The sequence below is a fragment of the Malus domestica genome, chromosome 03 (genome assembly GCF_042453785.1).
Source record: "Malus domestica chromosome 03, GDT2T_hap1".
NCBI lineage: Eukaryota > Viridiplantae > Streptophyta > Magnoliopsida > Rosales > Rosaceae > Malus > Malus domestica.
This window is the reverse complement of record NC_091663.1, coordinates 36,753,769-36,774,036: the sequence shown is the minus strand read 5'-3', so window position 1 is coordinate 36,774,036 and position 20,268 is coordinate 36,753,769. Positions and strand designations below refer to the sequence as shown.

Below are 20,268 nucleotides of genomic sequence, written 5' to 3'. Positions count from 1 at the left end.
AAAATAAATGGTAAAGTGAATAGTATAAGAATTGATTTTTTAGTGTAAAAATGTGGTTTTTCGTTAAAGTGAACAGTACCGGATGTTTTTCGTTAAAGTTCATTTTTCCAAGGTATCCCATCATCTCGCCGTTTATTGTATATCATGCGGTCAATTTTCGTTCAGTATTACTCATATTTAATTTTAAATTTTGAAATGATTTTTAACTATACGATGTACGATGAACGGAAGAGATCACGGATATCCAGGAAAAAATCCGAGGAGGATCCTTTTCCAAAGAGATAAGAGTGTACAGTTGTATTTTGAGGGATTTTAAATGTATTTATAAATCTTTGCTTAAAGTCCATCAAAATCTATAAAATTATAAACTTACTAAAATTTAGGAAAATTAATAAAAAAAACTTGAAAATTTTGAATTTTAACGATAAGGACAAAATAAAAGGTAAAGTGAATAGTACAATGATTGAATTTTTAATGTAAAAATGTGGTTTTTTGTTAAAATGAACAGTACCGGAAGCTTTTCATTAAAGTTCCCTTAAAAAATTTTAAAATTTCTATTGACCTTACTTAAAACTTTGAGTGAATTTGTCAAATTTTCAGAAGAAAAGTGAAATTCAACACTGCTTAAAAAGTACAGAACAAAATCTCTCAATTTTTTTTTCAAAATATCATAAACTCTATTAAAATTCTGATTGAAGATAAGTAGATTTTTAGAGAATCAAGCATATTTTTTTTGTTTTACACCTCGTAATTCTTCCTCAACCAGACTAGGGTAGAATAGCAGAGCAAGTTTTGGAACATAAAACCCGAACATTTTATAGGCTTTATGTGCTAAGGCTTATGGCTTTATGTATATTTCAATTATCATCTAAATCTTTTGAAATTTTTCAGAATAGGAAATGTTTAGATTCGAAACGAAAATTTTCGTTTGATTTGGAATTTTCAGTCCAACTTACAACTCTGCTATGTGTACGAGAATAAATGAGAATAAGAAGGATTAGAGATTAGAAATATTGACTATGGAATAATCACATCCTTCTATGTTAAGGAGATACCTCTAGTTTTTAGGTATTTCGAACCAAAATCCATGTAGGATCCACTTTTTTGTTGATTCACTAGTTACCTTAGTTTTAGTAAAAGGCTATAACTATACTCATTACAAATTCATTCCTTATAACTAAACATTCCCTTACATGTGATATTTTCAAGCTTTACGCATATTAGTAATAACCCCCAATGTGAATCGTCCTAATACTAGTTCTTGTTAGTTGGTAAGGTTACGCACTCACTTTGAGCTGACTAATTGATCATCACATGAGAAATCATATTCATAGGAAGAGATACGACTATAATTAACTAAACGTGCTGATTTCAAGTCTAGAACACACATATAAGAGCACAATACAATGAAGTTGTAAGCTGTGTTGTGGGGGGGGGGGGAGGGAGGGGGAGTTATTGTCTATTGTTGGCCTCTATGATAAATCAGTTAGGGTCTGAGAGGCGGTAGTTTACTATGTGATGGATGTCGACAGTTCGAGTCCACACCAACCAGCTAATAAGACTCAAGCCTTTCCTCAGGCGGATTCCTCCTTTTGCTCCTCAGCTTACAGAGTATTAGCAACTATTTTCAATTGTTGTTCCCCTCTTAAAGACAAATTCTTACTCGTTACTCACATGGACGGAGGCAATGAAGGCTCACTGAGGGCAGATGCCCCCACTTAAGTAATTGGTTTGTTTAGTTGCAAACTACAATTATATAATATACATGGGTTATCTTTGAAAAAAATATATGTATCCAATATCTAACATACATTCATTCTACTTATACTCCATATCAAATATTATATGAGCAATAATGCTCTTGTTATGTTATTCAAACCGAAAAAACCCTCTCTCGCCTATCATGTACTTAAATTTTTTTCATCACTTTGTTACTTTCTAATACTATATTGAAATTTTTGTAAAACTAGAATTGTTATACATTATCGTTTGAAACTATTCTTAATATTATATTACGTATAACCATATTATAATAAGATTTTCTTAATTATTTTTAATTGTCCTACTAGAAGAAATTTCTACATGCGTCTCACTTTGTTACTTTCAAATTGAACACGATTCAATTACTAACCGAATCCTGAGAGTAATTAAGCGCAGAACCCACGAACCGGCCCCGAAAAATACACGCGCCAATTGTGACAAGTAACAAGCGCTCGTGCGACGTGGACATTTTGGGTTTTACATTCCTACGCTTCTACCCTTTCCCTCTCTCTCTCTCTCTCTCTCTCTCCCCTCTCTTCGAAGCCTTAACCCTAACTCTATCCCAAACTCCCAGCGATTCATAGCTGTATTCGAATTCTTCATGTGCTGCATTTAGCTTCAGAAGTTCGAGCTTGGAGGTCGGCAATGGAGAATCTCTCGGTGGAGATGGAGATTGGGACATCCGCGGAGTCCTTCGGGAAGTTCTTGGACTCTCAGAGGGAGCTTTTCCACAGCCAGATCGATCAGCTCCAGAGAATTGTCGGCACCCAATGCAAACTCACCGGCGTCAATCCTCTCTCCCAAGAAATGGTGCGTTGTCTTCGAATTTGAATTTGAATTTGAATTTGCGTTCTGCGTGTTTGGTTTCCCGAGAAATTGGAGGAAAATTTGAAAGAAAATTGCAATCCGTAATTCTAATATTTTGTTCTTTCGTTTTGTGACACGCAGGCAGCTGGTGCTCTTTCAATTAAGATTGGTAAGTCTTGGAAGTTGGATTATTATTGTTAATTATGGCTAATTTGATGTTTAATCTTGTTTAATTTGCTTTATTTAGTTTGATTATGTGAGATGCTATATACCCATCTGGATGCTATAGTTTTCTATTCACAATTTTTTATACATTTTTCGTGTTTGTTTCATGTGGCCATCATCTGTTATCTAATAACTAGATGGTCCAATTGCAGGAAAAAGACCTAGAGATTTGTTAAATCCAAAGGCTATAAAGTATATGCAATCTATTTTTTCGATTAAAGATACGATTAGTAAGAAGGAATCTCGGGAGCTCAGTGCTCTATTCGGCGTTACAGTCACACAGGTTCTTTCTTTCATTCAGCTTTCCTTCTCAAATTACTTGTTCCTTTAGATGTTTTCGTAATGCATTTAGTTTAAGCCATCATACGACCCTTCCCATGAGCGCCAATGTTGTTCAAACTGATAATGATATATGGCCCTTACACTTTACTATTGGCTATTTTAGGGTTGATTATACATACCCAACATGACGTTTTCTTCTGTGTTGCTCTTTGGTGGTGATTAGTTTAATTGCTTCTTACATGAGTTCCATTGATTGACAGGTTCGTGATTTCTTTAACAGTCAACGGTCGAGAGTCAAAAAACTAGTCCAGTTGTCAAGGGAAAAGGCCTTGAAATCCGGTGAACATGAAGATTTGCGGGATGGGGTCTCAACAAGCCCTGATTCTTTGATTCCAAGTGATCCAGTTCCCTTGAACTCTGTTGGTCCCTCCACTGTTGACGACGCACCATCATGCTCAACGCAAGATAATGCTCTTTCTGGATTAGACGACTTAGATAAACGTTTCGTAGAAGATATTTTCAACTTGATGCGGAAAGAAGAAACATTTTCTGGGCAAGTGAAACTGATGGAGTGGATTATGCGGATACAAAATTCTTCAGTATTATGTTGGTACTTACAAATCACTTTATAGGTTTCATAGTACAAAGCAGTTTGTCTCTTTTCATGTTCCAAACTTCCACTTGTATACGTGCAGGTTTTTAACTAATGGTGGTGTAATTATTTTAGTAACATGGTTGAGTGAAGCTGCTGTCGAAGAACAAACAAGTGTTCTACTTGTTATCTTAAAGGTATTTATTGGACTGGAATCCATATTGTCAATTATCTATCTTCCACAGTTAATGATTGTTGCTTAAAATTCAAATAATTACCGGCTGCACAGGTTCTTTGTCATTTGCCTCTTCATAAAGCTCTTCCTTTGCATATGTCAGCCGTACTGCAAAGTGTTAATCGACTGCGGTTTTACAGGACACCAGGTGTGCATTTGTTACGGATAGTTCTTTGGGGCTTTCTTTGTCACCTCTCTCTATCTTCCCTTGTCTTTCTCAAGTTCTTCTTTCGTGTCATCTCTGTGTGGTTAAACTTGTTTTTGCTCAATAAATCAAGGTTCTCCATATGTGTTGATAATTCTATTTCTTTGATGTATTTAAACTTTGTTTAGTAGAAGTAGCAACTCTCTAGGTGCTTCGGCTGTATTTTACTATACACCATGACATTTTTCTTCTCATTCATCTTAGTTTTATGTCTGGCAAGATTCTTTTGTATAATAAGCATTTCTATATTGCTTTATCTGTCATTTTTTTATAAACCATGAAATTTTTGAATCTCATTTTATCTGATTTGAAGATCAGACATATCAAACAGGGCAAGAGTTTTGCTATCAAGGTGGAGCAAGCTATTAGCGAGAAGCCAAGCTATGAAGAAACCAAATGGCATTAAAACATCTAGCGATTCGGAAGAGTTAGTAATTCTGAAGCAGAGGCAAGTACATTTCTCATTGCCAATGCACTGAAAAATTGTGTAAACAGTTTTTAATAATCTATGATTTTCTTGCAGTATCGATGAAGTTATGGGCGATTCAGAATCATGGAAGTCAAATATGGATATTTCTGTAAGTGCTTTGTGATTTAATAAAAAATTCATTCAAATTGATTTAAGTTGCATAAGTTTTACAGATTGTTCTTTCATGTTGTACAGGAAGACATCCTTGGAACACATTTTGAAAGTGCAGAAACCAGGTAAGAATGTTTCTTTCTTCTGACGTACATTTTCGTAAGATAGTGTTTGTGGTGTTAATCTTGTATGTATTTTTCAGGAAATTAGAGGCGTCAGAACCCTTGAAGTTATTGACAGCATCACCAGATGAGTCAAATAAGAAGAACATCTTGGGTGTATCTTCATCTCGTATCCTTAATATAGGTTTTTACAATTTTCTCCCAAGTGGTATATTAGAATTCCTGAGTAACATCTACTGGTTTGAAAAAAAAATTATATCACTAGTTAAGAAAAGTAGGCTTTGTCAATGATAAGTTCTATTTCTGTGTTGTTATATTTCTATGTGGATGGCCTAAAAAAGGTTATACGAATATTTTGTGTATAAGTTGATTTTTTAAAACATATGAGAGTGAAGAAGCCTATTTCCTTAGCTAGTGGCAGAATTTCGTGAGCGCAGAAAAGTTCAGTTGGTGGAACAGCCTGGCCAATCAGCTGGGAGAAGTGTACCGGCCACAAGGACAACAACTGTGAGTCAGGCTCGTCCAATGTCTGCTGATGATATCCAAAAAGCAAAAATGCGAGCACAATTTATGCAGAGCAAGTATGGGAAATCTCGTTCATCCCATGAAAATAAAGAATTGAAGACTGAAGGTGTGGACAAACTTACAATCTCTCAGGCAAGCATTTTGCCCGTGGTACCCAAAGTTCCAATTCGGTCTAATATTGAGGAACCGAAGAAACCTGCGACATATCCTTTGAAAGAGAGGGAAGTTCCTAATAAGCCCGAAACTTCTCTTGCCCCAAAGCGGAGTCTGGATTTGAAGGAGCCCATATTAGAGAAGTGCCAGAGAATCCAGATCCCATGGAAGATGCCTCCAGGTACATATGCTTTTAGTGGCTCTTTTCTGGTTCCTTTGACTCTTTGTTCGTAATTTTAAATGTGAAATCAGTAGGCTTAATGGAAAGGGAAAAGGGAAAAGGAAAAAAAAGAAGATATCCTCCCAAATTGTATACAGTTTGTTGGGAGTTTGCCTTCAGTATTTCCAACATATATCATAGTGGGAGAGCTTCTCATTGATCAATAATTTCCTTGAGCAACTATTTTTCGTCTTTTTTGTTCACTCATAAGAGTTGAACTCAAGGCCTCCCACTTACTAAACGGGTGCTCTAGCTCAATCTTATAGCAGTTGAGTGTTGCTCTTTCCTTAGACGCTTGGTATTGGTAGGGAATGTTACAGTCCAGGCATCAATATTATCCAGTAGATTAAATGTGCTGCATAGAGAAAACGATTGGAGGATGTAATTTCTTATATGTTACAATAGCTGGGTGTACTGGTGCCTGAGCGGGTGTTCCTTGCCGGATAAAAATGGCTCGCTCAGTTTAGGTTTCTAACTTTCTAAGCATATTAATGTCATTGTTTGTTTTGTTGACAGAAATGAATTGTACCTCATTTTCCTCTCCTTGCTTTCTCCTCTATTCAATCACCGTTATGGATTTTGATATTTCTGGGGGCCATTTTGCCACACACGTTACTGAAGTAATGTGATACGAGATTAGTTTTATTACATTTTTCCTTGTAAGAAATTTAAATAAAGTGTCATGACTATTTTATTGGTTCCTATGTGAATGAGGTCCACTCGACATGTTTTCTGTAGTTTAAGTGGGAAATTCTACCAAGCAGGCTGAGTGAATGGAAATATCATCAATTTTGAATTCATTAGCATGAAAAAGATACAAATGAATGACTGATTACTGTCCAAATCCCTACGGCCAGCACTGAAACTCTGGTAACATGATTCACCGAAACTCTGGTAACATGATTCACTAAGAATGTATCTTGAGAAGGACGAGGGGGACTTACCTGTGACGGGGATATACCCGTCTTCTACCTATCACGTGCGGTGAGATGGTCACGAGACGTGTTTTATCCTATGATACCTATTGGACTTGGCTCTGAAGGCATTAACAGATAAATGAAGGTTCATTGTTTAGAGGAAGCAGAAACAGAGATTCCGGACAATGTTAAATTCGTCCATTATTATTTAATATGGTTTTTTGGTTGCTTGATGGCTTCTGTAAGTGCTGAAGGTAACATTTTCTGCAGATATCAACCTTTTTCATGCGTTGTCTTTCCGTTCTGCAGAAATAAAATTCGATCCCTCGTGGAGCGTTGGTGGTGGTGAATATTGCAAAGAAATCGAAGTCCAGAGAAACAGAAACCGCCGTGAGAAGGAAACCATCTACCGGACAGTTCAGGAGATACCGTCTAACCCGAAGGAACCATGGGACATTGAAATGGATTATGATGATTCATTAACACCAGAAATACCAATAGAACAACCGCCTGATGTTGCTGATACCACTGAAACACAGGCTTCCCATAACAGAGAAGTACATAATGCAGAAACAATGGTCGTTCCTTCTCAAGGAGCAAACAGTGTCGCTTCGTTTCCACCGGCCTTATCTCAAATTAATAATGCTAGCGCAGCTGAACCGGATCTAGAACTGCTTGCCGTACTGCTAAAAAATCCAGAACTGGTGTTTGCTTTGACTTCTGGCGATGCTGCTAACTTGTCGAGCGAGGACACAGTAAAATTGCTGGATATGATAAAGTCTGGTGGGGTTGGTGGGGTTGGTGTTGCTGGTAATGTAAATGGTTTAGGTAGAAAAATGGAGGAGAGGGTCGAAGTTTCTCTTCCATCCCCGACGCCTTCAAGCAACCCTGGAACGGTGCGTTACTCGGCCTCATTTGGCAAGTTTTGCCAGACATTGTATACACTGTTGCAGTTTTTGACTAGTAATATAAAAAATTTCTGTGCATTGCGTTCCCATGAGATTTTTGGTAAAAGTTAAACCTCCATTGTATACGCTGTATAAACTGCTTGTTTTTCTGTGCTTTTTGCAGAGTGGATGGAAAGGAGATGCTGGAAGGAATGCATTTCCCCAACGGATGCCGCAGGTTTCATCTGCTCATCACATTATTCCGCCGCAACGGCTATCAACTTCCCAACCGGCAGTACCTTCATACTCACCAGATTATCATCGTATGCAATCACCAGCCTCAGAGATGGCTTTAACCATGAAGGACACGCATTTCCACAACGTATCAAACACGGCCGTGCCTTCAGTTTGGGGTGAAAGCACGATCAATCACGAACAAGCTCCCCTATCTAACTCTTATAATGTAGCAGAACGGCAGCAGCCCTTGTATTCCACTCCGGCAAGGCAACAAAGACAGCCGCAGCCAGTACAACAATCCCGTTTTTCTGAACCTCACATTCCTATGTACACGCCTAAACAGCCGATGGGAAAACCCGGCCCTCCATCAGATTCGTGGAGAGCCGGGCAGGATTTGCCTTCAAAGTACCATTACATAGAGAACCAAAATCAGTATAATGCATCTTCTGGAGGGCATTTGCAGCCTCACCTGTTGTCAGGTCCTTCTTGGGAAGGAAATGAACATGTTGGCGGCAACCAAGATTTCCAATCGTGGAGCCCGGATAATAGTCCGCGTAGAAATCCCGGGTATATGTACGGAAGAGAACACAGAACAAACCCGGGACAGGATTACAGGTCGAGGGGAAGGAATCCTGCCGGATACCGGGACCATAATAGGCAGCAGGGAAACAGATGGCCTAATCGCGGCGGACGCTGAGGTCCTATAATCCAGAGTGGATGTGTTAAGAACGCGTTAGTTCTGTTTCTCTCCCTTTTATTGGATCAAGTTTTTGGGCGGATTGGTGACGTGGCACGGAAATCTCAACTCGAATGGATGAGAAACCCTTACTCGAGCGTCTCTCAGTTTTGGGATGACCGGATTATTGAAACGAGTGAGAGCTTGTAAAAGCCATCGTGACTGTTGATCTGGATGCTCATAAGGGACTCTCTACTGATCATTAATTTTAATTTTAATAGGGTGAAAAAAATATTCTAACATTGAGCAGCCTTTATCTCGTTACTACAAACAAATATAAAAATTCTTGGGCCTAATACTTTAATTTGAGGATTGGATTTGTTGACCATCAGAATTGAATTATGGTTTTGGGGGTATAGAACTCACCAGACAATTATTTGGCGAAAAGGGTATCAGGCTGGTCAAATGAAACTTTCTCTTAGCCCTTTTTTGGAGTCAGCCTCTCAGTTGTAATAATTGATTCAAATTCGAATATCAGATTTGAAAACATCTAATGATAATTTAACTAAATTAACCAATTATTATTGAGAGGGTTATGTTTAGCCCTTTTGGTTGGAGACGGTTTATGAGTATGTCTGATACTTTTCATTTAAAAACAATTTTTTGTAGGGCTTTAATTATGGACTTTGGCTATATTAAGCCTTTTCGGTTGGAGATGGTTGTAGGGTCTTTTTCTTACTCTTATGTCTTCTTTTAGTGTTGTTTATAGTAGAAAATTGCTTATATTCTAATCGTCGAAATAGTGATTGTATTATATTTATATATATATATATGTTTGTATTGTACCCAAATCCATGATAATTACCCACATGATATTGTAATATTAATTTAAGATGTTGTAGTGTCGGAGGTGTATCTAAGTCATTTTCAAACTTTGGAATAAATGTTTTTAAAAAAGTTGGAAATGTTAGAAATGATATATAAGAGATACGAAGAACAAGAGAGATTGGAGAAGAAATCAAAGAATTATTTCTTTCTCGTTACAATGCCTTGGGATTTATATAAAAAAGTACTAACTAATTACATATTACATACTGATCCAAAAGTAAACAGCCACAAAATAAATAATATTTAAAGATTTGTAAATTTGATAAATAAGTTTGTATTGCCTTAACCTTAAGAACTAATATAATAAAGGGAATTTTAACAAAAAACTTCCGGTACTGTTCACTTTAATGAAAAATTATATTTTTACACTAAAATGTCAATCATGGTACTATTCACTTTACCATTTATTTTGTCCTTATCGTTAAAACTCAAAGTTTTCAAACATTTTTCATTAGTTTTCCTTATAATAAAATCCTTGTGAGTTTACAGATATGTTTGAAAATAGTTAAAAGTGTTTTCAGTTAACTAAGAGCATTTCCAAAGGAGGTGTCAAATTTTGAACATAAAATTTAAATTTGACAGCTTATGTGGCGTTTTCACATTTTTTAAAGTTGTACTCTCCACCCGATATGTCAAATAAAATTATTATTTTATTATATTACAAAATAAATGATTAAACCAAAAAAAATTTAATTAAAGACGTTTAATACTTATTAAATCAGGACCGTTCATCAAATACACCAAAGAGACATGAATGTCAACACCAGCATTCCTTAGTGTGATCTTATTTTACCGTTATAGTTTATGTGGACATTTTAACATCTCATTTAGAGATGCTCTAAGCATTTCTAATAACGTTTGGTAGTTAAAAGCTTTTTTTATCTATACAAATATTTGGACTCGCATATAATAAAATTGCTTATCCGCAAAAGTGCTTTCTAAATAAGCATTTCAAAAGAGCCTTATTTTTCAGTCTAAACCCATCGAGCCCAAAAGGATATAGGATAAAAATTTGCAAATTCCAAACACAAAAGTTACGTTGACAAAAAGAACGGTTGATACTTGATAGCTTAAAGCCTAATGGCTTCACCTTCACCTTCAAGCTCCATCCTTCTTTCTCAATCTCTGATCGATTTCAAATTCCACCACTGAAAACCCAGTTTCCGAAGACGTTTCTTTCGAGCTCCAGCAATGGGATTCAGATTCCACAATCTCAATTCTGTACGCAAAAGGCTCGCTTTCCACGTTCACAAGCACAATCATCGTCCTCCTCTTCCCAGTCCCACAATATCCCAGCCCCTCGATTCCCATCTGCAAAACCCTATTTACTCGATCGCCAGACGGTGGCATTTGGGCCACTCCCACCACCAAAACGATGATCAGCATCGCCTCTCCGGTGAAGAGGGGGAGAAGATTTTCCGGATGGGATTGGCAGCTGATGTTGGACTGGCTGCCGGGAAAGCTTTGACGGGTTACTTGTCCGGAAGCACGGCGATCATTGCTGATGCCGCCCATTCGGTCTCCGACGTGGTAACATTCTTGTGTTTTTGTTCTTGCTTACCCCATGTTGGTTTTTTTGCTTTTTGGAGAATTGGATGTTAAGGAGCAGAAATTATGTATTTAGAAACTGAATTTTGTAATTGGGAGTCAGGACATTTAGGAGCAGAAATTTGTAATTAGAAGCTGAATTTTGTAATTAGGAGCTGAATTTATGATTTTCTTGCTTCCCCATGTTGGTTTTTGCGAGAATTAGATGTTCTTGTTTAGGAGCTGAATTTTGTATATATGAGCTGAACTTGCATGTTTAGGAGCTGAATTTTCACTGAACTTGCTTGTCAATGTTGCATAATGTCTACTTGAATATGTGTTACTCTTTAGAATTTTGGGGTTGAGTAGAGTTTGATGTACCGACATCTTTCTTTATCTCAGATCTGCTCTGTTTTAAGATGTATCATGCACGCTTCCTTTTTTTTCATTTCTGCTTATGTTTTCAGGTTCTTAGCAGCGTTGCTTTATGGTCATTTAAAGCTGCAAAGGCTCCGAAAGACAAAGAACACCCATATGGTCACTCTTGATTTGTACCTACACGCTACTCCATTGATCTCACATTATGCATATACACCCTACTTGTGTATTTCGTTGCCTTGTGTTTTTTGGAAACTTGGAACATTATACAATTGTTTTCTTGTTTTTCCAGGACACGGTAAATTTGAGACTCTTGGAGCACTTGGAATCTCTTGTATGCTGTTGGCCACGGCTGGTGGCATTGCATGGCATGCTTTGGATCTTTTGATGGTAAATGTCGATTACTCATATGGAGTTACTTTTTCTGTTTCCAAATGATTTCAGATTGATAGACTATTGACTGTTGAAAATCGTGATCAGTTTCTCTTGATATTGAATCCAATTCTTCGTTGATCTTCCATGTACAGGGATTGTTTTCAGCAGATCCTGCTATAGTTAGTCAGTCATTGACACATGAGCATGGGCATAGTCATCGTCATCATGGAGTTGACATGGAGTACCCTGTTCTAGCACTGAGCATGACTGTTTTTTCAATATCTGTTAAGGAAGGGTACCAAAGTTTATAAAACTTTAATTTTTCAAGACTTTTCTTCCATTGAAACGAATGTTAAATTTTATTATCTGACCCACATAGCTGTTTAGGTCATTATGAGTTATCCATCTCAACTTCTATGTTCATTTCTCTCTTTATGCGTGCTCTTCTCCTACGTTTCTCCTCTCTTTCTCTCCCACTCACTATTTGCCTTTCTCTTTGCTTTTAAGACTTTACTGGATTACATTACGGGCTGGGGAAAGACAAGGTAGTGGACTGATGAAAGCAAATGCATGGCATCATCGTGCAGATGCCATTTCGTCAGTAGTTGCTCTCATTGGAGTTGGTAAGACACTTTGGCTTTTCCTACAGATCACTTTGTCAACTTATATTTCATATTCTTGAATTAACTAATTTAAACCCGTGATCCTAAACTGAGCATGGTTAAATCATTGTGATTTTAGGAGGTTCAATCCTTGGAGTAAAGTTTCTGGATCCCCTAGCTGGACTTCTTGTCGCAGGCATGATCCTGAAGGCGGGAATTGAAACTGGGCATCAGAGGTCTGATTTTTGTTCTCTATTATATGCACCATTACATCACACTGCTTCTTAGATTTTCAAAGGAGTACATGTGATTGTTTAAGCTGTTGCACGTGCTGGTTCCTACAATCATGAATATAGTTGCAAAGATATATGGCACCTCTGTATGTCTACCGTTGGTCTTTAATTTTAATCAAATAATGCAAGCTTGTTCACCAAAAAAGAAAATAATGCAAGCTTGATTCATCTCTTGTTGTGTATGCGTATGAGTCTCTGTTAATTTCTGAGGACCCTATTTGATATATGTGTGTGCTTTCTTTCTTTCTTTCTTTCTTTTGGCGGTGTCCCCATTTTAGTGTCTTGGAACTGGTGGATGCTGCAATCCCAGCAGAACTTTTGGATCCTATGAAACAAACAATTGTACAAGTCGAGGGTGTGAAGGTATCCGATTATTAATTCTTATAATGCATTTATGAAATTATTGCTCCATGTATCATCTGGTCTTTGAACTCCCTTACTCAAAGAAAGGCTGTATTCTGTTAAGCTTAATGGTATTAGCTAGGATCTTAGCTTTTTCGTTTTGCTGTTTGAAATGACCTTTCAGGCTGTGTGCAGGGTTGTCATCGCTTGAGGGCAAGGAGGGCTGGTTCATCTCTATACCTTGATGTACATATTGAGGTTCTCTTTGAAACTCTGTGGCGTTGTCAAATAATCCATCTCCTGTTATGTATCTCATTTGTTTCTTTTGCCTGCCAGGTTGATCCTTTTTGTAGTGTTAGCGCTGCACATGACATTGGAGAAAATGTTCGTCGTCAGATTCACAAATCCCATCCTGAAGTCTCTGAGGTTTTCATACACATAGGTATGCTACACATTTTTGGATTGCGAGTTTTCGATATTGAGCTAGACAAACTATGAACGCTCAGTTTTAGACAAACTAGGAATGACTTTTATCCTAATTTTTCGTGTTTATACATTCAGAATTTTCATCCACGGTTCGATTCACTTATATTGGATAAGATGATTCAGGTTTCTCATTATATCTTTTAAATTCTCAAACTTGCTCTTACTTCTTTGCAGATCCTTCAATTTCACAAATTTGCCCCAGTGAAGATCAGCCAGAAATTCTCAAAGAAACTGCATGCCCAACAAATGTTTCTCCTGCAGAAAAAGACATTGAGGCAGCTGTTTCTACCATCATCTCATCGAAGTATGCAGAGGTATTTCTTGTCTCTTTATCAAGTTGGTTGTTATTTCTTCACTGGCTGTTGATAAAATATCGATCAAGTTGGAGCTTATGATTAGATTTCAAATATCGATCTTATTAGAAGATTGGATTTGAAACAAGACACCCAATGTTCTTGTTTCTGCTTGTGTTTCAGAAAATGGTTGTCGAACGCATAACGCATCACTTGTTACAAGGCAAGATGTATCTCCAAATTGAGGTTTCCATGCCCCCTGACATTGTAATTCGGTAACGCCCTGTATACTTTCACCAACTTGACGATTTCAGTCCCGTCTACAGTTCCATTCCGTAACGGTTTTAATGAAATGTTTCTGATTCCAGAGATGCAATGGAGGTGGCAAAAGAAGCCGAGCAAGACATTTTGACGGCGGCGACGAATGTCATTCACGTCGGCATTCAGCTGCGTCTGAGGAATCCAATTCCACAGTTCAACAGTGAATAAGAAGCCAGAAAGAAGGCAAGTGTGTGTTAGACTACAGGGTTTTCCAATTCCACAATAAAAATTTATTCTTTTAGGTTTTAGATTATTTGCATATATGATATATTAGAATAATAAATTAATCTTTGATTACCAAAATAATATATTAATTATTAAAATTTGTCTCTCATAAATGTGTTGTTACAAATTTCTCAATTTGTTGAATGTTTACTTTGAAATTTTTTTCTCCAATACATACAACCTTATCCAATGTATGAATGCATCCTATACACCGGGATATTTAAAATTCCAATTATTTTAATATAATAATCAAATTTTATTCTACTAAGTGGGGTTATCTTTATGAATCATAAAATGCAACTAGGCTCGATTTAAAGTCAAAGTCTTTTGTGAGCTTCAAGTATTCCATATTTTTTTTTTGTAAAGTCTATTTCCGAGTTTTTCTCTACCTTTTTTATCCTAATCTTTTGTTTGTCTGTCTTCAGTTCACGTGTCCAAACCACCTTAACTGATTTTTGCTCATTTTAGGTTCACTTGTCCAAACCACCAATTTATGTGTCTAAACTACCTTAACTGTCTTTTGCTTACTTTACCATGGAAATTATCGTTCTTAATTTTATTATTTCTCGTGTGTCCAATTAACCTAAGTATTTTCATCTTCGCTGCACTTATTTTTTACTTTTTGACCATCCAAAATTTCAGTTATTTTGATGCTCCATTAATATTTGTTATTAGGGTTAATGTTTTTTTATAGTAAAATAATAGTTTTAGTATGTCAAATAGTTAATTGTCATTAGGATTAATTGGGTTTATGGTCTTGAATCTGTCCACGACTTACATTTAGGCCCCTTAAAATTAATAAAATTAAATGTCTTGGATTTTGATTTTAGATGATAAATTCAAGACAATTAAAACAAAACAATTAGGCCAAAGAAATCTGGGGTTTTTTTTTTGGGTTATAAAATTGAAAATAATACGGAAAAAGAATGAGAAACCAAAAAAGAAAAGAAAAAAAGAGAACCATTGTCATTGATCAGATAATTGTAGTCTGTAATTTTAGTCGACACGATGGAAATTCCGATAAACATATCATCACGTCAATGGTTCTTGATTAAACAGAGAAATTAAAACCCAATAAAATTAAATAAATAAAAAGGAAAAATTAAATAAAGAAGAAGAGAGTTGAGGCTCAGAAGGATCCATTGGTAATTTTGTAATCACAGTAGGGAATTTAATCCCTCAGAAAATAGGTAGTTTTTCAGCATCACTGCCTCAAACTCAAACCCCCTTCTTCTTCCTACTCTATATAATCAAATTACAAAAACCCTAATTTACAGAAACCCTAATTCTAGAGAGAGAGACGGAGAAGGTGATTGCTGTGACAGAAGAGGGCTGAGCTCTGAATATTTATAGAAGCGCGATTCAAATTAGGGTTGAAGGGTCTTGCCGTCTTATGGGAGGGCAATTTTCTGCAGCCCAATAGGGCCCATTGAGCAATGGATGTTACCAAGTTGGAAGTGACAATGGGCTTATTATTCATTTCCAAATCCAATAGTAGGTAAGAGCCCTGTTAAGTTTTTCTAATACAAACGATACTTGGCTACTCAAAGATGAGTAGGAACTCCTACTCAAAATTTATCAAAATTGTTCGTTGTAAATTTATAGAACTTTGTGTTTATAATCAGAATCGTTCATATTATAAATCACCCTATAAAGATTGCCTCTGCAAAAAATCAATTAAAACTAAGGTCATTTAGTCATGAAACTGTTTAAAAACAAATGAATGATATTGGTAAAAGCATTACGAACCGTCTATGTATTTGCTACAATAGATTTACTAAACGACCTTAGTTTTAATTTATTTTTTTGCAGAGATGATCTTTACAAAGTGATTCATAATATGAACAATTCTAATCATAAACACAAAGCTCTGTGATTAAAACACTAAGGGTTTTGAGTAGGAATTCCTACTCATCTTTGAGTAGCCAAGTATTGTTCCTCTAATACACGTTAGAATTGCATATATAAGTTACACATTTGATAACCACTGTTAGATCATTTAACTTAAAAGAAACTAACCGTTTTTTAATCAGATGTGTAATTTATATGTGCATTAAAGAAAACCTCAGAGGTCTACACATTAATGCTTGATAAACCAACTCACTCATATTTCAGTTGGCCAATGCATTGTGCTTGTAATCTTGAATCATATTTGAATCCCCTTCTGTTGTAAAACGTAATAGTTTAAAATAAAATATTGTTTTGTTAGAAAATAAACTAAATAAATCCATTCATACTATACTCTAATATATAAACTTGTTATCCATTTATATTATAACACTAATATACCGTGTGACAGCTTTTCAGTGTTTTTATAGTCTTGTGGTATTCCTCCTTGCTTGTTTCAAGGCATTGATGTAAACGTTTAACATTCATTCCAAAGGGAAGGCAAAGTCCCATTCAAGTAATTTATTAATATGAAAAGAAAAACACAAATGGGATTTTCTGAATTAAGCAAATGTACCAAGAGCTTCTATCATCTCATTGGGTCATACTTAGTACATAAAATGCAACTTGGGTTGATAGAAAAGGGCACAAATTTGACTATACCGAACGAATGTGGACCTTAATCCGGGCCTAAAATAGCCCAAATCTCAAACGTGTCACCGAAGCAAAACAAACCCTAGTCTGCTTCTTCCCTCTTCTTCTCCTTCTTCTGCAAGTAATGGATAAATCGTAAATGTAGTTATTATAAGGAACAGTATTAAGGTTTACTCAAACATCCCAAATCTGCTTTTCCATAGCCGAATCTCCGTGCGAGCGTTGTTGCTGCTGCTGAAAAGGGTTCATAATTGCCGGCAATCTGTGCTGACTCATTGCCTCCAAGTCCAACCTTTGCTGGTGGTGGTGGAGCTGCTCATGCAAGCTTGGCGGCCTCGACCCTCCGATGCCCAGCAGATCGAGCGTTGTGGAAGGCCCCAGCGCGCTGTTCATTCGATGCGTCGAATTAGTATTACTAGAATTGTTGTTAGGGCTATTAATGTCCTGATGATCATGATGATCTTGTTCGAAATTCTTCAACATTGCCTGGTGGTTCTGATAGTTCTGTTGGGGACCCCCGCCGCCGATCCCCATGAAGACTTGACTGAAGAGTCCCATGTCATTCATTGCCGAGCTGGCGGATGGGTTGTTGGAGTGATGATCAAAATGCTGTGACATTTCTTGTGGGCCCTTTTGCATGAGCTGGTTAGTGAACCCTCCGATCATGCTGTGTGAATTATGTGACTGAGGATCAGACGGCTGAGGTTGCTGTTGGAAGTGGTGAGGCTGATGATCATACGATGGTGGGGGTTGAATATTATTGTTTAGAATGGAATTAGGGCTAGAGAGGTGGCCGTGATCAGGGCCTGCCATATTGCTAACAAAGCTCTTCTGCATCATCGGCGAGTTGATCGTGGAGTTGCTTGCAGTGGCTCCCATTTTGGCTGCTTTTTGAAGCAAGGCGGTGGCTGACATTTGAGCAGCCCCTGTAATACTACTTAGGCTGCTGCCTCCGTTTTTGGTTTCTTGGTGGTGAAGGTAATTGAACCCTGATGAGCTGTTGTTGTTGTTGTTGGAACTCAGCTGAAGGCTGGAGGCCGATGTGGAAGACACGCTTCTTGGCCCGCCAAAGAGCGAACCGGTGGTGTTAGAGAACATGCCTGGTCCTCCACCACCGCCGCCACCACCTGGGATGTTCATGTTCATGGACTTGAATGGCATTGGGACAAGATCTTCAGGAAGCTTGTTTTTGTTAGTGTTAATATCGTAACTGAGGAATTCGGAGACTCCTCCTCCCATGGGGGAGGTGTTGGTGTTCATGGCCATTGATGATATGAGCTGATCATGTGGCATAGGCATTTGGTTTACTTTGTTGTTTTCTTCTGCCAATGCGTCACAAAAGGCTCTGTGGGTGATAAAACTATCCCTTCTGCACAAACTCATGCAAAAATACATCATTTGTACTTGATATTGTTTGATTACATAAAAATTTGGAAGAAGAATGTATAGTTATCTTAATTCTAAAAATAATAAAATTATTTGGACATACAAAACAGACAGAAAACTAATATAAAAGGACCCTATCATTATGTGAACTCCATGTATATTAAAAACTGTCAATAAAATGTGTCAATATTGTATGTCTAAACGGTAGTTGAAAGGAAGAGTTATGACATAAAATTGAAAGGTTCCAAAAAGAGATTGATGAATGTAACTTTATTTCAATTATTTCCCATTTCTTTCCTAAATGTATATTTTTGCGTTTGGAGGGCTCAATCCAACATGCTCCACTACACTAAAACTCATTTTACAAATACATTTGTGGCAGTTTGTAAGAAAAATGCTGCAGAAATTATAACTATCTCATAGAATAATAATAACGTAGTCAAGTTGGTTAAAGTAAAGTGATTCATAACGCGTTCGAATTTTACTCTTTGTAATATAGTATATAGATTAATTTAGTAAAATTATCGCTTAGTATGAAAATAAAATAATATATGTATCCATTATGTACACATATGGGAGCTAATTCTCGACAAATTAAGCAACCATATATACATGTAGTGCTTTTTTGTGATCCAATCTTGATTATATGTTCATGCACATGCAATATTTAATTAACAAAATTAAACTATCCTTGAGTATGAGATAATTAACGAACCTGGAAAAGATGGTCCCACAGTCACACTTGTACTCCCTAGTGCCGCAGGTCTTCTGATGCGCCTTCCAGTCCGACTGCACTGCATATTTCTTGGAGCACTTCTCACATTTCCATTTTTTCTCCCCATGTTTCCGGCTGAAGTGCTTCTTAATGCCGGTGAGGTCTCCTAGCGCTCGAGCTGGGTTGTGGTGGACACACGTCGGCTCGGGACATATGTAGACCCTTTTCCTAACCTCAGTTGTGGTTCTCTGACGGAGCTTCCATGGAAGGTTATGGCCTCGCCGGTGCAGCTGAAGGTTTTGATCCCTTTGAAACCCTTTGTTACAGATTTCACACACAAATCGGTTCGTTGCCATTAGGGTTGTTGGTGATAGTGCAATAACTTCCGCAGTAGGATCTGATCACAAATTAATACAAAATTGTTAGAACATAATTAATTAACTTGCACAACTATAAGTATAATTAGCAATACTAGTTGTTTATGCTACACAGCATATATACTTGTGACCAACAAAAAAGTGAAATCAAGCAAACAGTTCTACTTTATTGGCAACAATTCTTCAAAATGTTTTGATTCTTTCACAAGATAACTCAATTTAGAAACTCCCATTTTTAAGAAGAAGAATATATATTGCTGAAATGAAAAGATTACAAGACTCAAGCATGGCGCCAAATATAGGTAAACATTCTCCAGTGATCACTCTCAACGTCCAGTGATGAGTCTCAACATAAAAGCTGACATGATTCGGAAAGAAACCCTTTTTATGTTCTTCTAAAATAAATCAAATCCGTGCGCCTTGAGTTGTATGTCATACATATAGTGAAACTCGGCAATCAAATCGAGGAAACTACTCGACATTAGTAGTGAAGAAATTAATTCAAAACTATTTGCCTGGAGTTCCTGGAAGATTTCTTTTCTTCTTAAGAGGAGGCTGCTGCGGCTGCTGATGAGTGACAGAGCCATTACTGTTGCTTTGCGCACCGGAAGCACCGCCAGAGTTGGAACCGTGCAAGTGGTTTTGTTGCTGGTCTTGATGAACTTCTAATTCTCCAGTATTATTCCCTGAGGAGAAGCTTCCTTCTTCAACATCACCTGTAATATTTGGCATTTTTGACAGACAACAAGGGTTGAGAGATGATTATACAATTAAAATTACTTAGCTTGTCCTTTCTAACACTTAGCTCAAATTTTCTATGTTGGTAGAAGGACTAGAGGACTAGAAACTTGTTTTTGGCGAACAAAAATTCAGGAGTTGCTTTTGGTAGAGGAAGACAAAAGCAGGGAATTCAGCTCCTTCATTTCTGGTGATACTGGTGAGAGGAGGAGAAGCAACTTTTGTGTCTTTGGCCTTACATAATTATATATAGTGTTCACAAGACACATTATTGAAATACTTAATTTAATTACCAGTCACCCTTGACTTGTTGGGTAAATACAACCCTAACTTGCTAGCTTCCTTGTATTTCTTTTG

The 20,268-nt window shown here is 37.0% G+C and overlaps 3 protein-coding genes and 2 non-coding genes across 7 annotated transcripts; 2 read left to right on the top strand and 3 right to left on the bottom strand.

Moving 5' to 3' along the window:
* The first annotated feature begins 2,219 nt into the window (after positions 1-2,219).
* Positions 2,220-8,818, top strand: LOC103432564 (homeobox protein LUMINIDEPENDENS-like). 2 transcript variants are annotated; one of them, XM_008370758.4, is made up of 13 exons: positions 2,220-2,571; positions 2,710-2,737; positions 2,946-3,076; positions 3,336-3,685; positions 3,771-3,864; positions 3,957-4,050; positions 4,426-4,555; positions 4,631-4,685; positions 4,772-4,812; positions 4,890-4,978; positions 5,231-5,668; positions 6,934-7,520; positions 7,696-8,818. In XM_008370758.4, exons 1-13 carry the CDS (start codon positions 2,407-2,409, stop codon positions 8,443-8,445), a joined length of 2,952 nt encoding a protein of 983 aa, XP_008368980.3. In that variant the 5' UTR covers positions 2,220-2,406; the 3' UTR covers positions 8,446-8,818. The 2 variants fall into 2 exon arrangements, with proteins under 2 accessions (XP_008368980.3, XP_070675569.1); XM_070819468.1 differs by having other exon boundaries at positions 2,234-2,571; positions 2,931-3,076.
* Positions 8,819-10,263: 1,445 nt separating this feature from the next.
* Positions 10,264-14,267, top strand: LOC103432565 (metal tolerance protein 2). 2 transcript variants are annotated; one of them, XM_008370759.4, is made up of 12 exons: positions 10,264-10,842; positions 11,307-11,376; positions 11,510-11,607; positions 11,745-11,887; positions 12,100-12,215; positions 12,334-12,430; positions 12,766-12,850; positions 13,025-13,087; positions 13,166-13,271; positions 13,490-13,629; positions 13,792-13,883; positions 13,977-14,267. In XM_008370759.4, exons 1-12 carry the CDS (start codon positions 10,504-10,506, stop codon positions 14,095-14,097), a joined length of 1,470 nt encoding a protein of 489 aa, XP_008368981.3. In that variant the 5' UTR covers positions 10,264-10,503; the 3' UTR covers positions 14,098-14,267. The 2 variants fall into 2 exon arrangements, with proteins under 2 accessions (XP_008368981.3, XP_070675568.1); XM_070819467.1 differs by having other exon boundaries at positions 10,317-10,842; positions 13,758-13,883.
* Positions 14,268-15,121: 854 nt separating this feature from the next.
* LOC114824281 (small nucleolar RNA Z155) lies at positions 15,122-15,197 on the bottom strand. Its single transcript, XR_003772422.2, has one exon. It is a non-coding gene; the product is annotated as a small nucleolar RNA Z155 (small nucleolar RNA).
* A 79-nt stretch (positions 15,198-15,276) lies between these two features.
* On the bottom strand, positions 15,277-15,371 carry LOC114824278 (small nucleolar RNA R41). Its single transcript, XR_003772418.1, has one exon. It is a non-coding gene; the product is annotated as a small nucleolar RNA R41 (small nucleolar RNA).
* Positions 15,372-16,869: 1,498 nt separating this feature from the next.
* On the bottom strand, positions 16,870-19,905 carry LOC103432659 (zinc finger protein GAI-ASSOCIATED FACTOR 1-like). The gene is made up of 3 exons (XM_070819789.1): positions 19,689-19,905; positions 18,740-19,193; positions 16,870-18,073 (listed from the first exon to the last, which is right to left on the bottom strand). Exons 1-3 carry the CDS (start codon positions 19,903-19,905, stop codon positions 16,870-16,872), a joined length of 1,875 nt encoding a protein of 624 aa, XP_070675890.1.
* Between the last annotated feature and the right edge of the window lie 363 nt (positions 19,906-20,268).

Bases quoted from the DNA above. Each gene is read 5' to 3' on its own strand.
- LOC103432564 (XM_070819468.1), top strand. From the start codon at position 2,407: ATGGAGAATCTCTCGGTGGAGATGGAGATTGGGACATCCGCGGAGTCC. The intron at 3,077-3,335 runs GTTCTTTCTTTC...ATTGATTGACAG, and splicing joins TCGGCGTTACAGTCACACAG to GTTCGTGATTTCTTTAACAG. The intron at 4,556-4,630 runs GCAAGTACATTT...ATTTTCTTGCAG, and splicing joins TTAGTAATTCTGAAGCAGAG to TATCGATGAAGTTATGGGCG.
- LOC103432565 (XM_008370759.4), top strand. From the start codon at position 10,504: ATGGGATTCAGATTCCACAATCTCAATTCTGTACGCAAAAGGCTCGCT. The intron at 12,431-12,765 runs GTCTGATTTTTG...TCCCCATTTTAG, and splicing joins ATTGAAACTGGGCATCAGAG to TGTCTTGGAACTGGTGGATG. The intron at 13,088-13,165 runs GTTCTCTTTGAA...TTTGCCTGCCAG, and splicing joins ACCTTGATGTACATATTGAG to GTTGATCCTTTTTGTAGTGT.
- LOC103432659 (XM_070819789.1), bottom strand. From the start codon at position 19,905: ATGCCAAATATTACAGGTGATGTTGAAGAAGGAAGCTTCTCCTCAGGG. The intron at 19,194-19,688 runs GCAAATAGTTTT...ATTTGTGATCAG, and splicing joins AAATCTTCCAGGAACTCCAG to ATCCTACTGCGGAAGTTATT. The intron at 18,074-18,739 runs GTGCATGAACAT...TTTTTGCATGAG, and splicing joins TTGTTAATTAAATATTGCAT to TTTGTGCAGAAGGGATAGTT.